Source organism: Papio anubis, chromosome 4 (assembly GCF_008728515.1).
Source record: "Papio anubis isolate 15944 chromosome 4, Panubis1.0, whole genome shotgun sequence".
In the NCBI taxonomy this organism is placed as follows: domain Eukaryota; kingdom Metazoa; phylum Chordata; class Mammalia; order Primates; family Cercopithecidae; genus Papio; species Papio anubis.
This window is the reverse complement of record NC_044979.1, coordinates 177,726,969-177,742,084: the sequence shown is the minus strand read 5'-3', so window position 1 is coordinate 177,742,084 and position 15,116 is coordinate 177,726,969. Positions and strand designations below refer to the sequence as shown.

The 15,116-nt window shown below is 52.4% G+C and overlaps 1 protein-coding gene across 5 annotated transcripts in view; it reads right to left on the bottom strand.

Annotated features, from left to right (window-relative positions):
* Window positions 1–433: 433 nt before the first annotated feature.
* ABCG1 (ATP binding cassette subfamily G member 1) overlaps window positions 434–15,116 on the bottom strand; it is a 79,757-nt gene continuing 65,074 nt past the window's right edge. For 3 of the 5 annotated variants that reach the window (XM_003895450.4, XM_021935483.2, XM_017956426.3), the window contains exons 8-15: window positions 13,961–14,075; window positions 11,873–12,057; window positions 11,635–11,736; window positions 9,740–9,908; window positions 8,764–8,864; window positions 8,322–8,480; window positions 6,533–6,651; window positions 434–4,977 (exon numbers count right to left, since the gene is read on the bottom strand). In XM_003895450.4, the coding sequence (XP_003895499.1) occupies window positions 4,749–4,977; window positions 6,533–6,651; window positions 8,322–8,480; window positions 8,764–8,864; window positions 9,740–9,908; window positions 11,635–11,736; window positions 11,873–12,057; window positions 13,961–14,075 (1,179 nt within the window). In that variant the 3' untranslated portion in view covers window positions 434–4,748. The remainder of the gene's footprint in view (window positions 4,978–6,532; window positions 6,652–8,321; window positions 8,481–8,763; window positions 8,865–9,739; window positions 9,909–11,634; window positions 11,737–11,872; window positions 12,058–13,960; window positions 14,076–15,116) is intronic. The other 2 variants (XM_003895449.4, XM_021935484.2) reach the window with 1 other exon arrangement.

The window sequence follows — 15,116 nt, the reverse complement described above, 5'->3', positions numbered from 1 at the left end:
CAGCAAAGCGGAGTAAGGAAGACGTGATGTCGCCCTGCCCGAGCTACCACCCCAGAGCCCGGGTTGAGGGAGCCCCTGCAAGGGTGGAGAGGACCAAAGGGAAAGTGTGGCCCAGAGCCCTCCTGCTAGCCCTGCCACGAGCCTCCTCCAGCCATACTTCGAGGTCATGGCCAATATCACGAGGCAGGAGGATATGGGTGAGGATTCTGGGAGAACAGGAAACACAAAACTTCAAGACAATTCAACATAAAATATGAACATCATTGAGAACAGGCTTATCTACAGCCAGGTCTTGGACCAGAACATAAGTGACAAATCGGTGCTCTTCCCAGAGGAACAACAAGTGCATTCCAGACACAGCCTAAGAATCCATCAACTTACAAAAATGCAAGCCAATCACTTAAAGCATCTGACGCCGAACACAGGTAAAAAGTTTTATATAAAATATTTTATTAGAGTCTTTATTCGTGAAAAGTATCTAACTTTGTATTTATACACTCTGCGCCTCCCCCCGCCTGCCCGGTCGGGTTGTCTTGTCTAACGTTCGTCACGTTCTAATTCAGCTGGCATTTGACTAAAGCCTTAATGGGTGTTGACTACACTTTTCCCATCTGCACCACAGACCTGGAAGGAGAGAGGTTTTCTTTTCTTCTTGAAGTAAAGGCTGATTGAGGATTCAGAAGCTGGTATTCTATGGAGATGAGGGAAATATCGTAGAATAATACTATCAGACACACGCCTGCAGCCAAGTCTGCACACCTGCATGTATGTGTGCATGTGCGTGTGTGTGCATGTGTGCACATGTGCTTGTATGTAGACACACACACACCATACACACACACACACACACACACACACACACCAGCCCCTCTGGAGCCTGAGCTAGTCCACAGGACTGTTGCAATAGGAGGAGCAGGCAAGGGCGGAGGACAGCCCCTCTCCATGGAGAGGTACCTGTCACGGGCGCTGCGATGCAAGGCCACTGAAGGGCGTTAGGCTTGGGTTTCCCTCTCATCTCAGCCATCTGTTTGGTGACAGAAGGAATCACTGAACAATCAGCCACTAAGCTAGTATTGCACTTTATGCCTTACAAAGCATCTCAGATACATTCATACGCCATGAACAGGAGGCAGTAAACAAAACAGGGACTTCGGGGTCCAAACGGGCTGGAATCCCAACTCTGCTCCTTCCGCATTCTGGGGCCTCGGGGACGTCACGGAGCCTCTCCCCGCCTCCGTGTTCCACGTCTGCACCATGAGCAGGGCTAAGCCAAGTGGCCACGCAGGTCCTCCCACCACACTGGAGGGCAAACCCACATTGGAGTCCCCTCCGTCTCACTCCCAGGGCCTGGGACAGGACCAGGCGAGAGGGGTGGGTCAGTAAGGGTTTGAGGAGTGGGCAGGGGACAGGGGATTCTGAGGGCATTCAGCCCAGTGCCTGGAAACAGCCACGAGGAAAGGTGCTCGGTGCACCAGAGTTGTGCCTTCTCTTCTCACTGCAACAACCAAGCCCGGTTTCTGCCCCATAGGTGTGGTCTGTCCCTGATGTCGGGCTGGGGAAATGACTTTTTGTGGATTTCTAAGATAAGTTTTCACCTCAAAGCTCCATGTCCTATTTTCTGGTCCTGAAGGCGCCTCCCCCAGGTGATGTAATCCAATTCTAGCATCGACTGTGTAAAACTTTGCAGTCACTCCCCTTCCTGGAGACAGCTTCCCACTTCACCCAAGCAGGGAGTTTCAGAGAATTCAATCTCCAGTGGATATTCAGCCAGAGGAGAAGAAAGAGAGGCACAAAATGACAAAACTTTTTGGATGGGGACAAAGGCAAAAGGCCCCAGCAGTTTCACCGAAACTTCCATTTTCACCTCTATTAACCACTGGGGCAGCTGCGAATCTTTTATCCAAGGTTTAATCCTTCCTTCTAATGGAAGAAACTCAATCAGAGATGAAAGGAATATCTGGGTCATTGCATTCAGGAATTACTGAAACAAATTAGACTTGGGGAGTTGGTCTGGGTTTAACGTTCACCATGTGAAAGACAGCACGTTGCCGTGCGCCTCTGAACCACAGCTAGTTAGAAAAGTAAATCAGTGAGTTGCTTGATGTTATCTTAGGTCATTGGAATAAGGCATTTTACCAAACTACCTTAACACAAAAAGCAGCGGGGAAATATCTGGAAAGCTAAACAATGCCATTTGAGTCAATGCTGCCAAAGGTCACGAGGAAAATGCCCAACCAGGGGCCCTTGCTGAACCTGGAAGAGGGAGGCCGGCTGCGCCTAGGACAGACGCATCCTCTCCTCCTTGGCGGTAGGCTTTCCTCCAGTCTACAGGGGAGGGCTGAGCAAAACCATCCTGGAGCATCAACGGCAGAATCCTCACCTACTCCAGTTCACCCTTCAAAAAATAAACCCACGTGATCTCACATATCCATTCCCTTCTTGCAGCCTAACAGCCCTCACGGTTCCCAAGCCCTTCCCCCTAGAAGTATCTCCATCAAACTCCTACGGGAGTCATTCCCTCAGAGGGCTTAGGTGCTCTCCGAAACCCGATTTTAAATCTAGAGGCATCTCACTGTTTCCTCCTGAAACTGATGAGGTACAGCAAGCAGTCTCAGCAAAAGAGACCAAGCTGCTTCTGGGGCAGGGCTGTGGGTCCACGCAGTGCAGACACGCCCGTATTAGGGCCATGAACCCCCGACACTAATCCACAATGGGAAAGGCTCGCCTGGAGGGAACGGGCGTTTTCAACACCGACCTCACTCAATGTAGCTCTGAGTCATGAGCAAGGACTTTTGCCTTTTTCCAATTCTGCATTTCACCCAGCTATTCCTAGGTGGGTCTTCCCTATGTGCGATGTCTTACAAGAAGATCTATTTTGAAATTAAATGAGGACTTTTTGTAAAGGCTAAGTTTGACTCTGGTTAAAAACTTAATCTGGAAGGCAATGCCGTATTTGTATAGAACAAGCACACTTAAAATTACACTTTAATATCTATCTCAATTGTGCTTTACTAAAAAAGATCTAGCAGTAAAAAAGGAATCTCTAAGAATTTGCAAACTAAATCCATGTGTAAATAAAATTCAGACCCTTTTCGTTCTTTCAAAGTGGGAAATAAGAGCTTCGGGGACATCACCAAGGAATCCCACGCCCTTTGACCCCCTTTGAGCTGGCATGGCCTTGGGCATGATGTACTGTAACTATTTACAGATGAGGAAAAATGTAGCTCAGAAAGGTTCACTGATTTGCCCACAAAAACATAGCCTTTCCATCGGAAGCCCGGATTCTTGGAGAATGATATTCTAGAAGGAGGAAACAACGGCATTTTCCTAAAGATGGACTTCTTTGGCCAGAATCACCTTCTCCGCGTGTAGTCAAACCGCCTCTGAGAGCTGACAAGCACACAGGCAGCCTTGTTATGAATTCAAAGGCCACTTGACCTCCAGATAGGCACCTGTTCCTGCCCTAGTGGGATTTGACCTACGTGATTCAGTCGTAAGAAAGAAGCGGTTTCCAATATGCAAAGTTTACACAAGCCTAACACTGAGGCGGTGATGTGGCTGTGAGATCACAAAAACCAGAGATGAAATCCCCCACCACTCGAAATGCGTTGTTTGATCAAGTTTCAAATGCCTCCACACACTGAAGTCTACTGACTTTGCCCTAAGCCCTTGGATTCTGATGCCATCTTGTTGGCCTCCTCCCCTCTTGCACAGTTAGCCCATCTTTCTCTGCTGGCTGCTCCTGCAGAGACAACCCTCAAAGGTCATGCCTGAATTTCCCTAAGCCCTGCTCTTCCAGGTTCAGTGGAGGTAGCTGAGATGATATAGAAGGAAAGGGATGCTGTTTGTTTGTTTAAATCAACCTAGGCAAAATTAAGGTAGTCAGAAAGTTAGGAAGAAACAAACAATATATTTTGCTTAAAATAAGAAGCACGTGGAAAATAAAAGACTTTGAAAGAGTTGGCCAATGTCTTCTTACAATGTTTTGTATAGCTTTTAAAAATTTCTGCATGGCTCAGTGGAGAGGGTGTCCACATCTTCCCTCCACCTGGAACCTGCATTCAATCCTTCACCAGTGCTGTCTGCGTATGAGACCAGCTAGGTGATTCGGTTAAACCCCTTGCCTCTCTAAACAAAGTACGTGATTTACCCCGAATCATTCTTCAGCAAGTACTAAAAAGGTACAGTTTCTTCAAATGAATGCAATTGATCAACTTTTGGCTTGCAAAAATGAGTTCTCATTGGAAGAGAGACACACCTTAGAAAGATGAAACCATGAAAAACAACAGTCAAAAAACGGAATCGCTCCGTGCTCGGCCCCTCTGCCCCGAGACATCTGACTGTGCAGCCATCAGCCGAGAGGTTGCTTGCGGTTCCCCATCCAGGACCCACGGTGCCTGGTACTAAGGAGCAACTGGACTGAGGAAGCCTCTCATCACCAGCTGTGTTGCAGTTTTAAATTCTGCCCCAGTTGTGGTATTTAAAATTCTGTATGTAAAAAAAAAAAAAAAAAAAAAACCACCGACCTTCCTACATCTTCCTAGTTAAAGCTAGAAAGGGGAATGGAGAGAACCCAACCCAGCTGGGTGGAGCGGCTGAACACGAGACACCCACAAACCCAATGCGGTTCTAGGGGTTGGATCAGAAGAGTCTCTGCATCATCGGTCGGGCACAGGCTTGCCTCCTCGATTCTAGACGTGCCCTCGGCCACAGTGTCTAATCTTCCTCTTTCCTGGCATTCGGGTGTTTTACCTCTCTGCCCGGATTTTGTACCTGAGGACAAAATAGGCAATGAGGCGCAGGGAGATGAAGAAAATCCCGAGTACGATGAAGTCCAGGTACAGCTTGGCGTTTTCCACGTCCAGCTCCCGCAGGATGGCCTCTGACTTCTGGAAGTGGCACGTCTCGTCGATGTCACAGTGCAGATCTTCTCGGTCTAAGCCGTAGATGGAGAGGATGACCCCTTCAAACCCATACCTAAGAGGAAAGGCCAGGCATGAGGGAGGACGCTCTCCCAGCCAACCACGCCGTTGGCTGAAGGTAGATGTTGTTCACCCTCCCTGCGATTCCCAGCCTGGCTGTCCTCCCTTCCCAAAGGGCTGCCTTCCCCAGAATACTTCCTCACCGCCCACCATCTTCTTAAGATAAACACGGGCAACAGCTCCACTCTGTTTTTCTTCCAATTTTGTTTCTTCCAGGGCCCCGAGCAAAAAACCAAGTTGAATGAACAGTACATATTCATTCACTGGTGAAATGCACTGAGAAATCTTTTGTTCACTTCCGAGGTTACGTGCTTTCTATCGGTTGGAGGGAATCACGGGCTGGCCAACTTGCAAGGACTTGAGAACATTTATATGAAACCTTCCTGCCCCCTCTCTCCCTCTGCTCCAGCCCTGCCCTGTCAGAACAAAAGCACTCATTTTGAGAAGAAAGACGTCGGTTTCTGATTTCGTGGTGTTGGAGCACACACAGATTGTTGAAACTCTGTACAAGGGCTTCGTTTTCATTCTGTTTTCTTGAACAATATACCGGAGTCTGAACTGACATGCTAGAAAAGAAGAGCTTGTTCCAAACTTTGGATCTTTGCGTCACGTGGAACTTCTGCAGCTCGGAAGATGGGTGCTGCCCTCGTGGGGCCAGCGTGCCAACACCCCGCTCCGCAGGGGGCATGAAACCCTGTAGCTAAGGACCCGAGGCACTGGGCATTCTTGTTCCAAGATATTAGGATGTTTAAAAAGTTGTTTAAAAATGACTTGTTTCCCACCAGGTTTCCTTCCTTCCTTCCTTCCTTCCTTCCTTCCTTCCTTCCTTCCTTCCTTCCTTCCTTCCTTCCTTCTTTCCCTCCCTCCCTCCCTCCCTCTTTCTTTCTTTCTCTCTCTCTCTCTGTCTCGCTGTCACCTAGGCTGGAGTACAGTGACACAATGTCGGCTCACTGCAATCTCTGCCTCCCAGGTTCAAGAGATCCTCCCGCCTCAGCCTCCGGAGTAGCTGGAATTACAGTTGCGTGCCACCATGCCCAGCTAATTGTTTTGGGTTTTTAGTGGAGACTGGGTTTTACCATGTTGGCCAGGCTGGTCTCGAACTCCTGACCTCAAGCTATCTGACTGCCTCGGCCTCCCAAAGTGCTGGGATTACAGACATGAGCCACCACACCCAGCCCCCACCAGATTTCTTATAACGGTTTTACAATCAGCACTTGTTAGGAGCACTGTTCACTTCGGGGAGGAAGAACGTTTCTAAAAAATGGAAGCGCTTCCACCAAAGGCAGCTCTTGGAAACATCCAGAACACTTGGGCCTGCCATGGCCCTTGGGGTGCGAAGCGCTGGTTTGTGTGGCCTCCTTGTTTAGTGTGTGTGTGTTGGCGAGGAGCAGGTGGAACTAGCAGGAAGATGGAAGGCATGGATCCTCAGATGTGTGATCTGCACTCGGCCGGCAGCCCAGAGTGGCTTTTGTGAGCCCCTCACGCCGTTGGAGGCAGTTCTTCCCTCGTCACCCTCGGTCCCCACGCCATGTGTGCCCTGCGCCCGCTACCTGACATAGGAGATGTAGGACATCCACTGCAGGTACGTGGGGATGGTGTCGAAGCTGACGAAGAACCCCGAGAACAGGAGCACTGGGATGGCTGTCACCGGGCCCACGAAGGTGGCCACCTGGAGTTGGGGGCACATGAGACAGATGTAGCAGAACCTGTAGCATGGCCTCCTGCAGAGGAGGCTCGCCCACCCCAGCTTCCCCCAGGGCAGGGCCAGGGCACCTTCTGGGCATGGTAATGAGGGTCCTTAATGGGGCAGAAGGTGCAGCGTCCCCGAGGTGTGGGGTCACCATCTCTGAGGATCCCCCAGCTGCTCTGCTGTGACGTGGCAGCCCCAGAGCCTCCTACAGCCCAGTGGATGTGCCCAGGCCAGACAGATGGGGACACACCCTCCTCAACAGGCTGCTGCCTGCTCCTCCACAGCTGTTCCCGGGGGGCTAAGGCCAGTGCCTGGCCCGTGGCAGGTGTGTGGCGGGCACCCCCTCGGTCGGGGCCCAGTGGAAAGACTGCAGCCTCCATAGGCGGGATGGACGCCTGCCTGTCGGCCCCTCCAGGAGAGCAGCCCAGAGACGGAACAAACCGCCGTGACTCAGGGTTCACAGTGAGCACAGGTCCAGCCAGGGCGCTGTGAGTGTATGGGGGGTAGGAGGTTGTGTGTAGTGTGTGTGGTGTGTGCAGTGTCTGCTGTGTGGTGTGGTGTCTGTAGTGTGTGGTGTGGTGTGTGGGGTGTGTGGTGTGTCTGCAGTGTGTAGTGTGATTTGTGTGTAGTGCGTGGTGTGTAGTGTGGTGTGTGTAGTGTGGTGTGTCTGCAGTGTGTAGTGTGGTGTGTCTGCATTGTGGTGTGTGCTGTGTGTGTAGTGTGTGGTGTGGTGTGTGTAGCGTGTCATGTCTGTGTGCATGTGTGCCATGTGTAACCGTGCAGACACGGGCATCCCAGTCCTGCTCTGCTTAGTGACCCCTGCAGAACCTGAGCGCCCTAGGCAGGAGGCCTGGGGGTGGCTGAGCAGGTGCGCTGGGGCTGGCCTTGGGGGACATGGGTTGCTGCAGCTGGTGTGGGCCCAGCACCTTCCTGCCGTGTCATCTTTGGTCCATGGCAGCCTTGTGAGCCGGGCTCCGTGGCTATCCTCATCTAGGGTGAGGGCACCCGGGCCCTGGGGGCCAGGCAGTCAGCTCGTGGTGGACTGGAGGTGACCCGGGAATACACTGCACCCAGCATGGGACCCTGGGGGCCTCGAGAGCAGCGCTTTTGTCCGGAAGGACAGGCTCAGGCCGAGTGTCCCGAAGCCACAGAGGTAGAGAACCTGCAGGTGCACGTGGGTGGCAGGTCGGGGGACAGGGTGGGCGATGGGAGGAGGAAGGGGCCCATGGAGAGGCCGAGGGTCCCCGCAGAGGCAGCGATGTGTAGGTGTTGAGAGCTTGCCTCCTGAGACAGCTGTGTGACCCCCTGACAAATCACTTTGCCTTCTGGGCCTCAGGGCCCCCCTGTGTAAAATGGGGCCAGCACAGCACCTAAGCGTGGCTGTGCTTGGGGCTACAGCTCAGATTTGGGAAAGGCTGGGAAGGGCGCCCAGCACGCAGTCAGCACACGTGAGGCTGCCTGCTCTGCGCACTGTGGAAGCCAGCCGATCCTGACCCCCGACAATGCGGGCCCTTCCTGTGGAAACGACCCCATCTAGGAGGCTCAGGGCAGAAGTAGGGAGAGGGGTGGCAAAGCCCCCTAGCTCAGGCCAAGATGGTGCAGGGAAGTCCAGCCCTCATGCCCTCACTCAGCGCCTCCTGGGCTGGCACCTGCAGGGACGTGGAGGCGGCCCCGATCAGCAGGCCCAGGGACTGTGCCACCAGCGAGGTCATGGTGCCCAGCGCGGCAAACAGCACGAAGCGCACGGCGTCGGACGGCTGCGATGTCATCCAGTACACGATGCTGCAGTAGGCCACGGGGAACATGATCTGGAAACAAGGGCCCATCAGCCTCGGGCTCGGCCGCTTCTCACCACCGCAGGCCAACAGCAAAGCTCCTGGGCAGCCCGCCCTTCCCTGTAGCTCCCACCAGAGCTCCCGACGTCGGGTCCTTCCCCACTCCCCACAGCTCCTGCCAGAGCTCCCACCAGAGCTCCCGACGTCGGGCCACGCCACCCTGCATCCCTGGCAGGCCCTCTTACTCAATATAAAGGGTGTACAGGAGAACTCTTGCCCCCGTTTCCTATTCCAGCCCCTGCCCTGGCTAACACACCTGAAAGGGCACGTCCGCCATGGTCTTGGCTAGGTAGTAGGCCTTCAGGCTGTACCAGTAGTTCAGGTGTTCCCGAAGAAAGACTCCCATCTCCAGGGGAACTAGGAGATAGAAAAGCAAAAAAGAAGGGTCTGCGACCATGCACAGCGAGTCTGTTTAACATCCCAATCGGCGATCTTGAGCTGAGCGGCTCGTAACCCAGCTCTGGCCTAGGGCACTGAGAGACTGAACAAGCAGAGGACGTGTTTTGCTAGCCTGGAAAACTCGCCACCCATGTGGATAACCTGAAGAGTCATCGGGTGGAGAATCAGGGTGGGGAGCGTGTCTGTGAACACAAAGCATCATCTTAGTGATGAACGCAAGGATTCGTGCCTGGCCTTACTCTTCCTGAGTCAGCCTCTTCTGAAACTCCGCATCAGCGTGGTCCCTTCCCGTGAGCAAGGCTGCGAGCTGCTCTTGGAAATCAGGGGCGGCTTGGGGAGGAGGTACCTAGGGAGGGGCTGTTTATGCTGAAGTTCAGGAGAAGCAGCAGCTGTGTTCACTGTCGCCCAAAGTGACCAAGGGCAGCCTCCTTGTGAACAAACTGGAATTGTGTGGAGATCCATCTAAGAGAGCTTCTCTGCTCCTGAAGTGGGCGGTGCAGAGCTATCTTAACAATTGAACTAGGTAACGCGTAAGTAGTAGAGTTGGGGGGCTCCTAATCAGTGAATCTTTGAGAAATCCCCCTCCCATCAGCCTTCCCCCATGCTTAAAAGTCTTCCATTCGGGATTCATTCCTTTGGCTTAAGTATTGTATTTTCTTATCTAACAGCAAATACAATACAACTTGCATCTGTCAACAAAGAAGATGATATTTTAAAAAACAAAAACATTGTGTTTAGAAAACTCATCCGTTGGTCAAGGCATGACCTCAGGCCCCCCATGCTTGGGTAGGAATTGAAAATAAGGAAGAAGGGGTCTGTGGTCTGTCACTCACATGTCAGAACAGTGGGCATGAGGGCTGCGAACATGAGGAACAGCATGGAGAAGAAGAGGAAGCCGGAGTTGCTCAAGACCTTCTTGGCTTCGTTCCCGATCCCCAAGTACAGCAGGCCGATGAGGAGGCCGATCCCAATGTGCGAGGTGATGCGCAGATGCGTCAGGACCTGGGGGCAGACCCGCGTCTTACCCGGTGCATGCGCAAAGCTGTCCTCAGCCCAGAGAACAACCCAGCTGCGGCCTTTGGAAGCATGGGATCCTGAACTCTGTGACAGCAGTTCTTAGACTTTATCCTCTCTTCTCCTCCAGAAAAACAAGCCAAACCCTAAAGCAACTCATACACACACACACACACACGCACACACACGCGTGCTCGCACACACATATGCACATGTCAGGCTTTTGTTGTGTTAAAACAGACACAACTACTATCCTTTGTTAAAGATTTAAAAATGGAGAACAAACGAAGTCTACCCTCAGAAGAGAGGAAAGGTAAAAACAATAGTGAGGGAAAAGTGGCCATATCAGAGGCTCAGAGGCTCCAAGAACTCTGGTGTGGGCTGTGGTGAGCCTCTCTGTCTTTCAAATTAGGTCCCAGAAGCCATGCCAGGCATTCGGCCGCTCCTAAGCTGGTAGCCAGATTGTCCACTTCTCTGGTGGAACTATGGTTCCCGTGTATTCATCACCTCCTTCCCTATAAGGAATTGTCCAGCCCCCCACCCCAATCCTCATAATTCACAGTGCTTTCCTGAAGGAGAAATGGACTTGCCTACAGCCCTGGTTTCAGGCTCGGCCATGTGACTTGTTTAGGCCAATGGCATGTGAGTGCAAGTGACAATTTGCCACCTCCAACTGGAAGTTTTAAGGGCTGCCATTTGGTTTCTCTCTTGCACTTTTCCTTTGACATGTTGCAGAAAGGCATGTCCAGATAGGAGCTGTCCCAGGATGAGAAGACTTATGGGATGGAGCCATGACACAACCCACTGTTGCCACCCCTAACACAAGCAGGACACAAATATCAGTGGAGGGAGACACGTACATTATGGGAGTGTTTGTTACTGCAGCATGACAGTGAACGCTGACTATTGCAAATGGAAGAAAAGTAATTTGAAAGTTTGGTGGTATGGTTTGGGTCTGTGTCCCTACCCAAATCTCATGTCAAATTGTAATCCCCAATGTTGGAGATGGGGCCTGATTGGATCATGGGGGTGGACTTCTTTGGTTCTGTGCTTGTGACAGTGGGTGACTTATTGTGAGATCTGGATGTTTATAAGTGTGTAGCGCTCCATTCCCCTTCCCAGGGGAATGCCGGCCCCCCTCTGCCTTCCACCATGATTGAAAGTTTCCTGAGGCCTCCCCGGCCATGCTTCCTATACAGCCTGCAGAACAATGAGCCAATTAAACCTCTTTTCTTTATAAATTCCCCAGGCTCAGACCTGCCTGCCTTCCTCCCTTCCTCCCTTCCTCCCTCCTTCCCCCCTCCCTCCCTTCCTTTCAGATGGGAGTCTGGCTCTGTCACCCAGGCTGGAAGTGCAGTGGTGCGATCTTGGTACACTGCAACCTCTGCTCCCTGGGTTCAAGCAGTTCTTCTGCCTCAGCCTCCTGAGTAGCTGGGATTACAGGCATGCACTACCAGGCCTGGCTAATTTTTGTATTTTTAGTAGAGATGGGGTTTCCCCACATTGGCCAGGCTGGTCTGAACTCCTGGCCCCAAGTGATCCGCCTGCCTTGGCCTCCCAAAGTGCTGGGGCTACAGGCGTAAGCCAGTACACCTGGCCTCAGACATTTCTTTACAGCAATGTGAGAATGAACAAACACATTCCGTCAGGATGAGTCTATGAGAAAATGACACACGACTTCCCTAGCCACGGGAGAAGATTGGGGCAGCCTTACCGAGTCCCTCATGATGCTGAGGAAGGTCCTCTTGAAGAGGATGCAGAACTGCGTGAGGCAGCTGGCAGAGAAGCTGTGGCAGCCTTCCATGGACGAGGAGTCCTGAGGACACACGCAAGAGGGGAACGGGTGAAAGCTAGTCAGAGCCGCCGCTCCTTCCTGCTCGGAAAGAGCTCTCATGCAGCGGTGCACAGTGCCACATGCAGCCTTCCCCAGGGGGCTTCAGGATTTGCATTACCTTTCTCAACCCCTTTAATCGTTTTGTCTGCTTTACCTCTTCAGAGGGCCGGTGCCAAAGAAAAGGGTTCACCTCGGCATCACCCCCGAGGTCTCTCTTGTGGTCGGAGTCACACATGCCCTCCCGAACCGCTCTCACCAGGCGACTGTTCTGATCGCCATACTCGCCGGATGCAACCTCCATGACTGCAGGAGACACAGACGCAGGGTCAGCCCAGGTTCCAGGAAGGACGGCCCAATCACCCAGATGCGAAAGTCGTTATTCAAGTGGGAATGTTTTAAAGTGATTCCATAGATGCTGCCTGGTGGTGCTAACGGCATGATGTCAAAGTCATTTATCAACCAGCGTGCGGCTCTCAAACCCCCCAGCAAGGCCCTTTATCACGTCAGGAGACTGGAAACGCAAACACACACTGTGCTGTCGGTGGTCTGAGAAGTAATGAGCTCCTGCATCTACCGACTGCTCATCCAGCCGGTACTTACTGAATGCCTGCTCTGGGCCAGCCTCCAAGGTGGAGCTGGGGAGGGGAGCAGAACAAAGGGCTCCTCCTTGAGGAGCTTGTGGTTTGGCAGGGTGTGATGAGAGCCACAGCAGTTTTACAAGACGGCAGAGAAGGACATGCCCAGAGAAGGACATGCCCATCGCCATACAAGCGGCTGGCACCCTGGGGACTTGGAGGTCCTAGGACTCTCCACCTGCACCTCTCAGATCCCGGTGAGTGTCTCCTGCACAGGCTCTCCCCACCTGCTCCTTCCTCCCACATCCCAGTCGTCACCTCCCCGCTCTGCCTGCGGACTTGCTCCCCTAAGGTCTGCCTCCACCTCGACTTCCTCTGCAGCCTGCAACTCCTTCCACACTCCCGCAGAGCCTGGCCTCCTGCCCTCTGCCTACCTCTGCTTTCTCCCAACCCCTCTGCCCTCTCCTGCCTCCGTGTCCTCCTGTGCGACGCCTCGCCTCCCACTCCAGTAACGTTCTTGCTAAGGCCCAAAGCTCCTCAACGCCCCTCCCTTTTCCGCACTTCCCTCTGGCAGAGCCAGCTACTTGCTTCCTCCCAGCTGGTACGGGGGCCACCACACCCCCTAGATCAAGCCACAGACCAGGACACATTGGCCCCACCGGAAAGTCATCCTCAAGGGTTCTAAACGAGCCCACTGCACCGCCAGACAACGTTTCCAGACCCCTCTGGTCACCCACACCCGCTACAGTGGGCCACACTCCGCTCACCTCCCACTCTCTGGTCAGACGACACTGAGGAAATGGAATCCCCAGAACACCCTCATCTCTCCAGGATCTCTCCGCATCCCCATGTGCCCTGTTTCCTCTCCTTCCTGCCCGCCCTTCCCTCTGGGTTCTCACCTGCATGCAGGCTTCACACCTCTCCTCCCTGCCCCACTCAGCAGCATCTGTTACTGACCCGTTACTGATCTGTTACTCTCCCTTGTGAGCAAGCGTAAAGCCAGAACCACAGCCCTCCCAGGTCCTGTCCCCCCTTAAACCATACTCCCTGCACCCCCTCCCTCTCTCCTCTCCATCACAGCCTACTCCTTGTGAGTGAGAGGCACTTCCCGTGAACGGTGTCTCATGGAACACAATTTGGGAAATAGTGTGGTAGAAAATACGAGTCCTGGGAATTGCACGAATCAAATATTTTAAAGAAAAATGACAGATTAAGGCTGATGGCTGGAAGGCGAAGGAGGAGGGAAGTCCACCTGGACTGTCACCATGCAACCTTATTTGAAAAAGGGTCTTTGCAGAGGTAATTAGGATCTTGAGATGAATCATCCTGGACTTACGGCGGGCCCTGAATCCAATGACTGCTGTCCTCAGGAGAGGAGGCGATTAGGACACAGAGAGAGGAGAGAGGCAGAGATGGGCTGGCCAGATGGTTTTGCCTAGAGTCTAGAGGAAAGGGCACCTATTTTTTTTTGTTGTTCTTTAAAAGTTTTATCACTGGATGACACTGGAGCCATTTGTGGAACAGTCAAGTGGTTTCTGAGTTGGGGGCATCTGCACTTTTTACTAAAAGTGAAACCTACAGAGGAGGAAAATCCTCTTTCTGTCTCCCGAGCTGCTCAGGGCTCCGCTTACCAAAATCTGCTGGGTTGTGGTAGGTTGGGCAGTTCAGACCCAAATCCCTCAAATATGGCACAAGATTGCAGACTTTTCCCCGGTACACACATTGTCCTTGACTCAGGACGTAAAGCTGGAAAAAAGGAAGGAGAGAAAGGGATCAAGCCCTGCCTTCCACGGAAAGCAACCGGAGCTCTCCATCAGTCAATCAACCACTCAATCGGTCAGCCCAACGCTCAGCCACTTCCTCTCCTGAGAGCTTTGCATCACCCCCAAGGGTCCTATTAACATGTGAAGGGAAAGCCGTGATAAGCCAGGGAAGAATATCGACTGCCAGGGATGATTTGATTATATTGCTTGCTTTTTATTTTTCATGCTAACCCCCTGCTCAGAAAAAATTTTGGAGCTATACACATTTTATCCCTTTGTGACTATTTTTGCTCAGACTAATATCAAAACCTAAGTTGTTTTTGTTGTTGTTGTTGTTTTTTGTTTTGTTTTGTTTTTGATACAGGGTCTTGCTCTGTTGTCCAGGCTGGAGTGCAGTGGCACGATCTTAGCTCAGTGCAACCTCCACCTCCTGGGCTCGGGTGATCCTCCCACATCAGCCTCCTGAGTAGCTGGGACTGTAGGAATATGCCACCACACCTGGATAATTTTTGTACCTTTTTTTTGTTTTGTAGAGACAGGGTTTTACCATGTTGCTCAGGCTGTTCTTCAACTCCTGAGCTCAAGTGATCCGCCCACCTTAGCCTCCCAAAGTGCCAGGATTACAGGGGAGAGCCACCATGCCTGGCCAAAACCTGAGATTTATAAACCAAATGATACTGTGCAAATGCTGTAACCCATTATTAATTCTAGAAAACAAGTGTCCCCCCCGCCTTTTTTTTTTTTGAGACGGAGTCTCGCTCTGTCGCCCAGGCTGGAGTGCGGTGGCCGGATCTCGGCTCGCTACAAGCTCCGCCTCCCGGGTTCAAGCCATTCTCCTGCCTCAGCCTCCCGAATAGCTGGGACTACAGGTGCCCACCACCTCATCTGGCTAGCTTTTTTGTATTTTTTAGTAGAGACGGGGTTTCACCGTGTTAGCCAGGATGATCTCGATCTCCCCCCCCCCGCCTTTTTAACAGGGGAGGTGATGAAGTTCTACAATGCCAGTGACACCCAGATCCCACGA